The sequence below is a fragment of the Lates calcarifer genome, linkage group LG10, assembly GCF_001640805.2.
Source record: "Lates calcarifer isolate ASB-BC8 linkage group LG10, TLL_Latcal_v3, whole genome shotgun sequence".
Classification (NCBI taxonomy): Eukaryota; Metazoa; Chordata; class Actinopteri; family Centropomidae; genus Lates; species Lates calcarifer.
Genome location: NC_066842.1, coordinates 671,399 through 683,885, shown reverse-complemented (window position 1 = coordinate 683,885; position 12,487 = coordinate 671,399). Strand labels below are relative to the sequence as shown.

Here is a 12,487-nt window from a genome sequence, read left to right as displayed (position 1 = left end):
AAAGAGCTCAGTTAAGACAAGAAAACGACAACAGAGAGACAAAAAATCGAATATATTCTGTAATAAATTCAGATTCAAATTACTTACTGTGCTGTCATGTATTAAAAATATATGTAATATATGTATGACATACAACATAACAACAAGGTGTGATGTATGTGGTTGGGTCAAATGTTAACTACTATATATACTGCTCTATGATAATACATGATCATTTATTAGTTTAATATGTTTTGTATTTATTGGTAACAAGTAACTAAAGCTGCCAGATAAATGTAGACGTTTGAAAAACTGTATAACAGAGGAACTGTTGCTGTGTTATTTTGGATTTTTAAGGTTTGGTTGCTTGTTAATGACAAACTCAGATCATTTCAAACTGAGTGGAGACTGAGGTCAGTAAATCATCCTGTGGTCAAACCCTGATAACCAGACGCTCATCCATCACCCAGTCCAGCTCTGGATCCTGGCCTCATTCCCAGACTGGAGCTGGAGGTGACGGAGGGCGTCATCCTGAGCGCCGTGTCCCGGCCTGACCCTGCTCTCTCTCTCTCTCTGTATTCTGGGTCAGATTTAGCATCGCTGCTTGCTGCTGGCGTCCCGCCCGGCCGCCCCGCGGTGCCTGGCTCTGCCTGCCGTTAATCTCCATCATCGTCATCGCCGCTCGGTGCCAACAGGAAACAGAGGCTGCAGCAGGAAACAGAAACTCTGTGTGAGGACCAACACTGGTTCACAAGGCACTTAGACACACTGATACAACACTATTACATTTATTAAACACATCCTGATGATGGTGGAGGACATTTAGTCACAGTTAATCTGTTTTTTCTCTCTATTAAATGACTGATTTCTGTTATATAAATCTATTCTATAAATCACAGCTTTATCCAAACAGATTTTCAGTTTTAAAGTTTCCTCTTTCTGATTTATTTTGAGACATTTCTGATGTAAAATGACAACCTTTAACAGACAAACAGTGGCTCCAAAGTCCTTTAACAAGAACATAATAATGCTACAGGAGGACGATGCAGTGTGTAGACAATGTATGCTGGGTTCTTCACTGCAGACGGCAAACGCATCAACAAAAATAAGACTGTTTTCCAACTTTACCAAAGAAAATGAAGCCTTAAAGACAACAAATCTGAAACTAATCTGCTTCTGAAAGTAGTGAGACAGAGGAGGCAAAGAAAAGACTGGAGCAATATCAGCTGTAAGACAAGACTGGTTTATTTTTACTATTTCAACAACAAGGTAATTCAAAGTGATATGAAAGGCATCAAGACAAAATGAAAAGCAAAATAAGAAAATACTCAGAAAGTAAAAAGAGTTACATGGAAAATAAAAAATAAGAAATGCAAGAGTTAAAGTTGCAGTTCAGTGTAAGAAATTAGTGATTATTAACTAATATTAACAAAGGGCAGTGGAGAACAGAAAGGTCAGCCTCTATTTAAAGGAACTGAGAGTTTCAGCAGACCTGCAGGTCTCTGAGTTTGTTCCAGATAAAACCTGAACGTTGTTTCTCCAGGTTTAGTTCTGACTCTGGCGACAGAAAGACCAGGCTAGTCCCTGACGACCTGACGAGTCTGGATGTGTTTTGGCTCTGAACCATTCAGAGCTTTATAAACCAACAGACAGGAAGTGAGGGTAAAGACCTGAGAACTGGACTGATATGATCCACTTTCTTGGTCTTAGTGAGGACTCAAGCAGGAGGTTCTGAATTAACTGCAGCTGTTAAACTGGTTATTTATTTATTTTTAAGAGACCTGTAAACACCCCATTACAGTAGTCGAGTCAACTGAGGATAAATGAATGGAAGTGTTTCCAAGTCCTGCTGAGATGTAAGTCCTTTAATCCTTGATATGTTCTTAAGGTGATAGTAGGCTGACTTTCTAATTGTCTTAATGTTCAGGTCTGAGTCCAGGACTACTCCAAGATCTCTGGCTTGGTGAGAACATTATCATTACTATTAGAAATGATGAACAAACTGATGAAAACCAACAGCTGAAATAAACGGTAAGAATCCTTTACATTTTCTGAAACACAGGTAAGAAGACGTTGATGATCCAATGAATCTCCGAACAAATGGAGTCACCGCTGCAGCATGAGAGCATCAGGCAGCCGAAGCAGAAATGTCCACATAGATCCACTCCTGGGAAAACCCTTCATCTGTTGTCGGGGCTTCCAGTTTTTGCCGTTGATGGTGTACTCCAGAGTCATGCTCCTGTTGAGCGTGAACGCAGAGTCGCCTCTCACCACAGCGGTGAACAGAGAACCTTTGCTGTTGGCAAAGTGTCCCGGCAGCGACGACCACTGACCCGAGCTCAGATTGTAACAGTCCATCAGACACCTCAGGAAGTCGTCAGATGGACCATTCCTCATGACGTATAAGTTGTCCCTGTGGCCGACCATGCAGTGGCCATAGCTCTGTTGTCTGATCAGCGTGGTAACCAACCGCCACTCGTCTTTCCCTGAGATGTACTCATAGATCTCCGTCGTCTCCATCGGCCTCCACAAACACACAAATATCCTTCTCATAGTCTTGGTGCATGCCACTCCTGCTGCCGGCTGAGGTAAGTGAGCAACAAACGTCCACCTCCCGGTCTTCACGTCAAAGGTTTCCACAGACGACATCACTGTTCGCTCATATTCTCCTCCAAGAGCGTAAAGTCGACCGTCCACGCCGACAAGACTGAGATTGTAGCGCAGCTGTGCCGGACTGGCAATCCTGCTCCAGCTGTTGTTTTCAACGCTGTAGCAGAAACAAGAGTCGACAGCTTGTTTATGGACACCATGAACTCCTCCAACGATGTAGAGGTTGTTATCTAGAACGGTCACTCCGGCCATGGAAGTGCTGGCCTCCAGTGGAAGATCTGTTAACACTTTCCAATTATTTCCAGTTTCATCCAGGTAGCAAATCGTCCTGGAGGCGGCATGTACAGTTTCATCCACGCCACACGTCACATGGGCGCCCACAGCCGCGAAAACACTTGGGGTCAGAGACTCAATGTAGGATATCAGCTCTGACGGTAAGGTTTTCATGACCTCCACCTCCAGGTCGACGAACATGTCTCGGATGAACAGCGCAGCAGTGTGGTAAAGATCCATGAGGCCAAAGGTTGCAGCGGTGTGATACATCAGAAGGCAATTATCAGAGTCAATGCGGTCGATGAGGTGCTTAGTGAGCGGTGCCACCTGCAGGAAAGCAGCACATTCGATGGCCTCGACGATATCGTCTGCATCCAGGATGGGCATCTCACCTCGTAGAACTGCCAGGGCGATAAAGAAGCCTCGAGCACGCAGAGACTTGAGGTGGATTTCTTCCTGTCGACACTCCCTCATCCCAGAACGATACAGAGCTCGAAAGTAGTCGCAGCTCTGAACGAGTAACATCTTCTCCTCAGAGAAGTGAGTGTCCCCGACCACAATGGTTAATTTAGCCGAGACGAGACCAGAACATGGCAGATACCTTTCACTCTCTGCAAGTTCACAGCTGTTGTCCGCCGACTCACTGCTGTGCGCTGACATTACTGCTCTCTGACACTCAAGAAAATGTCCTCCATGAAAATGACACAAGAAGCTGAAGCATTTCCAATAGTCTCAAGACCACAAACAACCCCACTAAAGGTTAAATACCTGGGACTCCCCCGTCAGTAGGACGAAAGGTGAGACGTCTTCAAGGAACCTAAAAGAAGTCCAGTTAGCCTCAACTCTAGCACTTAAGACCACCATGATCTGGATGACTGATAATCTACACTGGCATTTCCAAAAGTCCTGAAGCAGAGCCGGAGAGAAGAGACCCGGTATGAAACTGAATCACTCCTCTCACAGGATCAGTTGTTTCACAGCTTTCAAAAATAGAAGCAGCTAAATATAGAGAACAAAGTCACATTCATGTTGTAGGAGGAGGGTTAGTAATATCTGCTGCTGCAAACTTAAAGGCTCAGTTCATCCAAATCACAAAACATATCGTCTCTGATCTGGCCATGATGAAGGTCTTAGAGATTCCTGGTTCTGAGACATTTGTTTTTACCCCAACATCAGAAAAAAAATAAAAGTTGAAAAACTGATTTCAACTTTGTCTTAATTACTTTTTTGTTCACTGATTCTTCTGTAGAAAAAATCCCCAAATGAAAACAGTCCAGTCCCCCAACATAACCATAAACTTGTAGTTGGAGATAAGGTTTAAATTAGACTTTTTGACTCATGATTTCCAGCTTCTTCTGAACTTTTCCTTTCCTTCTTTCCTCCACAAACAGAGCAGAAGCACTGACGAGAAAGTAAACTACCATGGATTTCCTGAGCTGATGTTGAGGCAGGTTTTAATTCAGTGTATGATGTAAATAGTAGAAATCAAACAGTGATGTGATTACTGGGACATCTAATCTCATGATTATCAAGCTCAGATCAGTTGATCAGTAGATGTTTGTCTCTCTTCGCGTCTTTAAATCTGTTTTCTGTCGATTTGTCTCTTTTCATCCACTCACAGCGAAGTAGGAGGGGTTGACCTACATTTGAGCTCACTGAGAGGAGGCACCCCCCCCGCCACCACTCTCGGTCAAAACAATCCTACTGGCTCCAGCAGTTTGTGAGTGGACGGAGGGGATTCTGAGAAGGTTGGACTGATGTTTTGATCGGTCACATGGTTACAACACGACAGTAGAAGACTGGAGGAGGAAAACACAGTGTCAGGAGAAGAAGATATAACACAGACAAATGTATGTTACTGCAGCGAAAAAAGGAGGTAAAAGGAATGTAATAGAATAATCTTTGGTTCTGTGGCATCTTCTCTTGTCTGGTTTGGTTTCACTATTCCCATAAACCTATTAAACACACTCAGAGAGCAGCTGAAGAGCCAAATGTTTCCCTCGAGAGGTGGAGGAGACCAAACACAGAGCTTAAAGAGAGGGAATATTGATCCCTGTTCACTTCCCTGCTCTGTACGCAAATAAACATGTAGGTTATTTCTTCTTGCAAAGACCAAACAAGTTCATTTTAACCAGCACGAGGCAGCAGAGCACTTCCTGTATCTACTGTGACTACCGAAAATTAAAAGAAGAAGAAATCATAACAAGGTCTATTCAGTCCTGCAGTGATGATGAACCTGGTTCCTCCACAAAAAGCCAATGGGATTTTTTCATTGTGTTTTGGTTTATTCCAGAAAATAAACAGTGAGCAGCTAAAGTTTCTGATCCTTCAGGTTTAGTTGATCAGATCATCTTCACAGATGAACACCACTGTTCTGATGTTTGAAGTAAGAAGCTAATGTTAGGCTATAAACCAACTACACCACGGTCACATGACGTCAACGTCTCCACCACTAAGCTTCCAACTGGTCATTTCATTTAGCTCTGAGCTCTTCTACAAAAGCCTTTCTTCTTAGAAAGTTAGTGAGAGTTTGAAAGAGCGTGAGTAGAAACACAACGAGGCTGTAAAGGTGGACTGGTGAGTAGATGGGTTTTCATGTTAACGTCCCCGACAACCTCTGTAGTCTCATTTAGACACTCGTTAGCAACCGCCTTTTTTAAGACACGTAAAAGCTTCAAACATCAGGAGTGGGGGATTTACTGACCCATTTTATGTCGGAGAATCAAACCTGAAAATGTCTTGAGCTTGTGTTAAAACCACAGACCTTATTTCAGACATTTAACCAGAAACACTCTGACTTTGGGACGAGGGAACAGGAAGTGCTAACATGCTAACATGCTAACATGCTAACTTGCTTCCTGGTTTGAGGACTCCTGTGCCACTATATTCCTCAGTGTGTTAAAAATTTTCAGACATTGTTTGAATGAGTATAGCTGGTCCTTCGGTGTGGCTCAGGACACTAAATGTGGTCTGAGCGATCGGATCTGTCCACCTGTGATCTGATCACAGACACATGTCAATGGACACAAACCCACATTAGTGAGGTGGAAGTCATTCATTCTTCAGGCTTATATAACACAGAGTAACAAACGCTGTCTTTCATAACCTGATATCTGGCTGCAAACTGGGGACGCATATGATCCAAAACAGAACTGCCAGGACGCTGAGTGAGGACATTTTTGAGTTGTGTGATAAAAAAAAGACAGAACAATGACATTAATAAAAAACAAGTGATAACAGAGGAAACTGCTCTACATCATTACTTTCAGTCTGAGACTTTCACAATGGATTACTTTTATATTGTGTTATTGCTACATTTACTTAAATATCTGAATATTTCTTCCACCTCTGCTGGACAGAAAGAAATAACATTTATCACAGGTTAATGTGATTTCAGCAGTGGTGGAGGAAGAATTCAGGTCTTAACAAAAACAAAAGCGCTGGACTATTACAAAATAATACAGGCCTATAACATATTATTGGATTATAATTATACATATTAATGCGTATGTCATTCTAATGTTGTAGCTGGTAAAGGTGGAACAAATTTTAACTCCTGCACATACAGCTGAGTTTCACCTATAATAATACATTGTAATGTAATTTCTTTGATTCTTTTGTATTGCACTGTATGAATTCTATATAATCTGAAACTGCAAAGTGACTCGGAACCTTAGCTTTAAAATAAATGTGCTGGCATAAAAAGTACATTTCCCTCTTGACTGTAGTGGAGTGGACGTATGAAGTAGTGACAGAAATACTCGAGTAAATTGCAAATATCTTTAAAATGTACTTAAGTAAATGGACTTAGATTCTCAGGAAAACAAACTGTACGCCTCTAGAATTATTACATTCATTTTTGTAGCAGTGCCAGAGTGACCTCCTCGAATCCCTGCGCCTGTTCCACTATGAAAAACTAGTCCGCATGTTTCTCGTTGTTTAGAGCTCCTTTTTCATGTCACCGACCTAAACTTCACCATGAATCGATACGAATCGACAGGCTACCATTTATCCAGGTGTGCTGGTGTGGATTTCAAACGGCAGGTTCGGTGGTGTTATTTAACGGCTCAGCGGAGGTCAGGCGGAAGGATATCTGTGATCATTGTAAATATCGGCAGCGGCGGAGCGAAGCGGCAGAGTGGCGCGTTTCCCTGGATACTGGTGTCGTCCGTCGTCCTGTGTAAATGGCAGAAATATTGATGGATATTATCCATGTTTTTGTTGCGTTTGGTCCCTGAGGGGCGCGTTTAGTTCCGCAGTTTTTTGGGATTTATTGCGCCAATAGTTTCTGAATGTGTTTTTGTTTTTGTTTTTTTTGAGAAGTCAGGAGCAGTATGCTGCTCTCCAAACTGGGCTCCCTCTCTCACAGCATGGATCTACCGGCGAAGCTTCAGCCGCAGCAAGGTAACGGTTCTAACGGCAACATGTCAGCCGGCGTTACACCGAGCCCAGTGACCCGTTATATCCTGTGACCTCACCTCACCTAACCGCTCATCTCTGGGACCAGCTACCGTGAAATTTCAAACCAGGTTACCGAATCAAACCGGTCACATAACACGGCGTAACACGTGCTGCCAAAAATTAACAAGCGAACAAGTGAAAATGACAGAAACTAACCGCCATTTTCTAGACTTAATCCTTCGGTAAGCAGGCTTATGTTTTCTTCGTTATTTCAAAAATAATTCCACATGTACTCAAATTAATTCGGCCGATAGCATCAAAAGCATCATATCTTAGCATCAAAGGTGTTTTCAATGGCTAATCTGTAACATTTTACTGGTGAAATTAGAATGATTATTAAATTACTACATTTTTCAACGCAATAGTCGGTCAGTAAACGCGTGCTAGTGATATAACCGTCCAGGGGCTTTTGAAAGTCAGATATTGAGCCAAAACGTGTAGTTATCTCTCAATAAAACCGCCTCCTGTGTTATCAACAGTCCACCATTTTTAAACGGCTGACACGACAACAGCACGAGTCGTCGGAGGATACTCGCTCATGTACTCGTGTGTATTCGGTGATTTTAAAATATATTTTACTGTAGAAATAAGGCAGTGATTTTATTTTAAACCCGTGGATAAAGAGCAAGAGAGCGAGAACACGTCAGCGGAGAGGGACTTGTTCTGGTGGGGGTTACTGATTTTGGCGCTCCATAGTCTCAACCGAACAAATAAACTGAAATAATCTGATTTTATTTTTTTCTGTGTTTTGTAGCCAAAGTGGAGAAGCAGCAGTTTGAGAAACTGTACCGACTGGGCTCGGTGCTCGGTAACGGAGGATTTGGCACCGTCTACTCGGCTGTCCGCTTGGCCGACGGGCTGCCGGTAAGAGCAGGGAGCCGCTTTGTTTTGGTCCCGGCACATGGCCGCGGCTCGGAGCGTGAAGCTATACACAGCGGGCAGCTACGCTTCCGGCGATAGCCTTCAAAATAAAAGCACCAATAAAATCGAAAAATGTCGACTGAGGATGTTTCTGCTTCATGTTAGAATATTTACAGCTGCCAGTTTGTATCTGGATTAACTGAATCATTTAATTAAACACTGCAGATGATCGCAGCTGGTGTTCACGTCATGTTAGAAGTTTGTGCTTTTATTTCGAAGGGTGTGTCTATTCATTGTACTTCCTGTTTTATTGTCTGGCATGTGGTCTTTGTTTTCACGAAGAAGATCTCTGACTGTTAATCTTCAGTCACTGAAAAGTAATCTCATTTTGTTCTTTAGTCTTTGCAAACAGGAAGTAGTTTCCCGTATCATGTTTATTCATAAATAAAGAACATTAGAAGACAAAGCAAAATAAAAGCTTGATGTTACTCTTCGCAGGTTTATATTATAGCCACTGTTTATTCTGTTTTTGTGCAGAAATCTAGCCTGTTCTGCCCTGTGTGTTCACATGTTGTATGTAAGTGTGTGTTAATGTGTGTTTGCTCTCAGGTGGCAGTGAAGCACGTGTGCAGGGACAGAGTGACTGAGTGGGGAACTCTGGTGAGTTTACATGTTTTCATTGTTTTACGATGTTTTACTTCCTGTCAGATTAATTACGACCTCAGCTGCTTCATTAGTTTGTTAAAACCTTTATTTAAACAGGAAAAAAACATAAACACAAATTAACCCAATGCTTTTATTTTGAAACGTCCTCTCAGTGTGGCGCGGTGGTTCCTCTGGAGATCGTGCTGCTGAAGAAGGTGGGCGGGGCGTTCGGCGGCGTGGTGCGTCTGTTGGACTGGTGGGAGCGAGCGGACGGCTGGCTGATGGTGATGGAGCGTCCTGAACCGGCTCAGGACCTGTTCGACTACATCACGGAGCGCGGCGCCCTGGATGAGGCGGCGGCGCGCGGCTTCTTCCTGCAGGTGCTGGAGGCGGTGCGTCACTGCTACGCCTGCAGCGTCGTCCACAGAGACATCAAGGACGAGAACCTGCTGGTGGACCTGAGGACCGGCCAGATCAAGCTGATCGACTTTGGCTCGGGGGCCGTTCTCAAAGACTCCGCCTACACCGACTTTGACGGTGAGTCCCATCAGCTGGTCGCCACGACAACGACAAAACTCCTCATCAGGACATTGTTTTCTGTCAGTGTCACTGTCACCTGACTCCTCCTCCTCCCTGCAGGTACGCGGGTCTACAGTCCTCCGGAGTGGATCCGGTTCCGTCGGTACCACGGCCGCTCGGCCACCGTCTGGTCACTTGGCGTGCTCCTGTACGACATGGTGTGCGGCGACATCCCCTTCGAACAGGACGAGGAGATCCTGAGGGGCGGATCTACTTCAGACGCAACATCTCCACAGGTGAGTCCGAGTCCGAGTGTGACGAGTCGGCTCTGTGTGGATCAGGTCTCAGATCGATCGATACTCTGACACTGCAGCGCGTTACTTCCTGTCACTGTTCTTCACCTCGTCACGTTTGTGTCGCAGAGTGCCAGCAGCTGATTGGCTGGTGTCTGAGTCAGCAGCCGTCTGACCGACCAACCCTGGAGCAGATCCTCCTGCACCCCTGGGTGACCGTCACCACCGTCCAGCAGAAAGACGACGGCAGCATCACGCTCCACGCCATCCCAGCTGACTCCTCCTCCTCCAGCCAGCAGAGCTCCTGATTGGTCAACAGGATGTCTTGGACTTGACTGACAGCTGTGCTGTGGTGGTAATGTTGATGGTTCAGGATGCAGCTGACTCCTGTGGCTCCACAGCGCCTCCTCCTGTTCAGACTGTGGCGCTGCACCTGTTCTGTTTCTGTCTCAGTGCCTTGAGTTTAAAGCTGCTGTGGGTCAGAGGTGGAGGGTCCAGAGAATCCTCACGGTTAAACTTACCTCACCTGACACACACACACACACACACACACACACACACACACACACAGACGATGACTCCTCTTCTGGAATTCAGGGTAAAATGAACAAAATGATGGTTTAAATCTTTATTTCATCAGTCGATGGTTTCCTCAGTTTCCTCCGTCGAGCAGTTTGAAATGTAGTGAATGATGGTTTCAGTGATTCATGTTTTATATTTAGTTTGTTGTCAACGTGTTCTGAGGTTTCAGTCGACTGTAGAAACATGAATGTTGGAGGACGGGAAGTTTTCAGACCCTGTAGTAAAAACTGTAGCTGCTTCCTCTCCAGTTCAGCTCACGATCAGTTTACAGGTAAATTCACCTGTAATCTCAGCTCAGCCGTCGTCTCTAACTCTGTCTGTTGATTTTTATCAGACATGGTCAAGTTTATAAAGTCAGCTGATCGTCCTCCATCTTCTCTCCCTCAGTGTCGGAGGTTAAAATGCACAGTCAATGCAAATACTCAGTTTTGTATTTTGAATATTTGTCTTTATTTTTTATGCAGATTTTGTAACTGAGTTTGTTTTTATTTATTTCCAGAGACATTCCTCGTTCTGTGGTTATTTATTATCTTTCAGATTTCATTTGTTAAAGTTTTGATGTTTTGAATCGAGAGTTCTGACAGGAAAAGTATTTTTAATATTTTTCATATTAAACTTTTTGTATATAATCTGACTCTTATTATTCAGACATAACCTCCGATTTAAATCAGGTTCTTATTAAAGTCAAATCTCTGAGTCACTGAAGAGGAAAACAGGTTTATATTGGAAAGTCTAAGGAGACAAAGTTGTTAAAGTGATTTATTTCTCAGGTGAAGAGTTTATTAAGACTTCAGTGTTTGTTATTAGTTAGATTACTCAGTAACTTTAAACAGTTCAGTGGATAATCAGTTTAATATTCATTTAAACAACACACTAAATGTCAAGATAAACTCCTTCAGTAGCACCTCTCTAACTCAAACCATTAACCATTTATAAATCCATAATATTCAACCACATTTTATTTTTTATAAAATACATTTTTAATATAATAAATATTAATTTTGGTTCATAATGTGTTAAACAAGCTGTGGAAGAAATACATCTTTTACTAAAGTAAAGGTAGAAATACTACACTGCCACTCCACAAGCTCATTCTCAGTTTTAGCATAAAAAGAAACTTCACGTATCAACAATAACAGTAATGATAAACAGAAGATTAAATCATGATGAGAGTTCAAATCCACCTGTTGAACTCAGGTGAACTGACTTTACATTTCATTCAAACGTTCACTGTGTGTTTCCAACACGGAGTCAGAAATTAACCAACATTTCCATCCACTGCTGTTCTACACGAAGAAAAACCAGGCCTTACCTGACAGTCCTCCTCAGAGCACCTGCTGACAGACTCATGGGAGTTGTAGTCTTCACCACCATTACAGTAGTTTCTCCTGGTTAGGATTCCTTCAGGATCACTGGTTCAAGAAGTTTTTAATTGGAGCCGAATTTTCCACAGAGGTCTGATCATCTCCTTAACAAACAGGCGTGGTGATTAACTCCGGTGAAAATACTGAATAAAACAGTTTAATTTTAAAAATAGAAGAGAAGAGAAGCTGCGAGCCGCGCTGCCGCAAACATTTGCTCCACTTGTTTCTGTGATAACTTCATATACAGACGTTCAGGAGGTTTTCACCAGGAGCCGAATTATCCACAGAGGTCTCCTCCTATCCCAAACATGGAGACCAGCTGATTATACCCAGTTAAAATACTTTATAAAGCAGTTACATGTTAAAAATCAGTGTTTCTCTGATGCAGTTTGGCGGAGCTGAGCTGCTGCTAACGTTAGCTCAGCTTGTTTCTCTGTTTACTTCAGATCCAGACGTCTGACGACTAAAATCCTTCATCTGGTTCAAATACAAAGTTAAAAACCACCAAGATCTAAACCGTCTATTATAAGAATTAGGTTTAAACTGGATAAAAGGTCCCGGGAAACTACCAGAACGCCGACGCATGCGCAAAGGAGATATGACGCCATTGACAGGTGACCAACTGAAACGGACCGTTTTAAAATGTTTCAGGATACTTCACAACTCAACAACAGAAATTACACAAGTGTAGTTATTTTAACGGAGAGAACTTAAACATGAAACTTTATTTTTACAATCAGCTGTTCCAGGGACGCGGCGACGGCGCCACCTCGTGGTTGGTTGATGAAATGTTTCGTGTTGAGTATATCGCGGGTGTTTGTTTCAGGGCTTTGTGTGTATTTAATCAGTTTTGATTATAGTCTTGATTTTATTTGAGAGTGAGATTTTATTATGGATTAT

General features: G+C 43.0%; 2 protein-coding genes across 2 annotated transcripts; one reads left to right on the top strand and one right to left on the bottom strand.

Moving 5' to 3' along the window:
* Nucleotides 1-1,224: 1,224 nt before the first annotated feature.
* Nucleotides 1,225-3,622, bottom strand: kbtbd13b (kelch repeat and BTB domain containing 13b). The gene has a single exon (XM_018705202.1). It carries the CDS (start codon nucleotides 3,520-3,522, stop codon nucleotides 2,086-2,088), a length of 1,437 nt encoding a protein of 478 aa, XP_018560718.1. The 5' UTR covers nucleotides 3,523-3,622; the 3' UTR covers nucleotides 1,225-2,085.
* A 3,203-nt stretch (nucleotides 3,623-6,825) lies between these two features.
* On the top strand, nucleotides 6,826-10,868 carry LOC108872410 (serine/threonine-protein kinase pim-3-like). Its single transcript, XM_018660067.2, is given in 8 exon segments — nucleotides 6,826-7,042; nucleotides 7,186-7,266; nucleotides 8,078-8,187; nucleotides 8,794-8,844; nucleotides 9,003-9,366; nucleotides 9,469-9,606; nucleotides 9,609-9,644; nucleotides 9,771-10,868. Coding segments are annotated over 8 exon segments (1,161 nt in total). The 5' UTR covers nucleotides 6,826-6,840; the 3' UTR covers nucleotides 9,950-10,868.
* The last annotated feature ends 1,619 nt before the right edge of the window (nucleotides 10,869-12,487 follow it).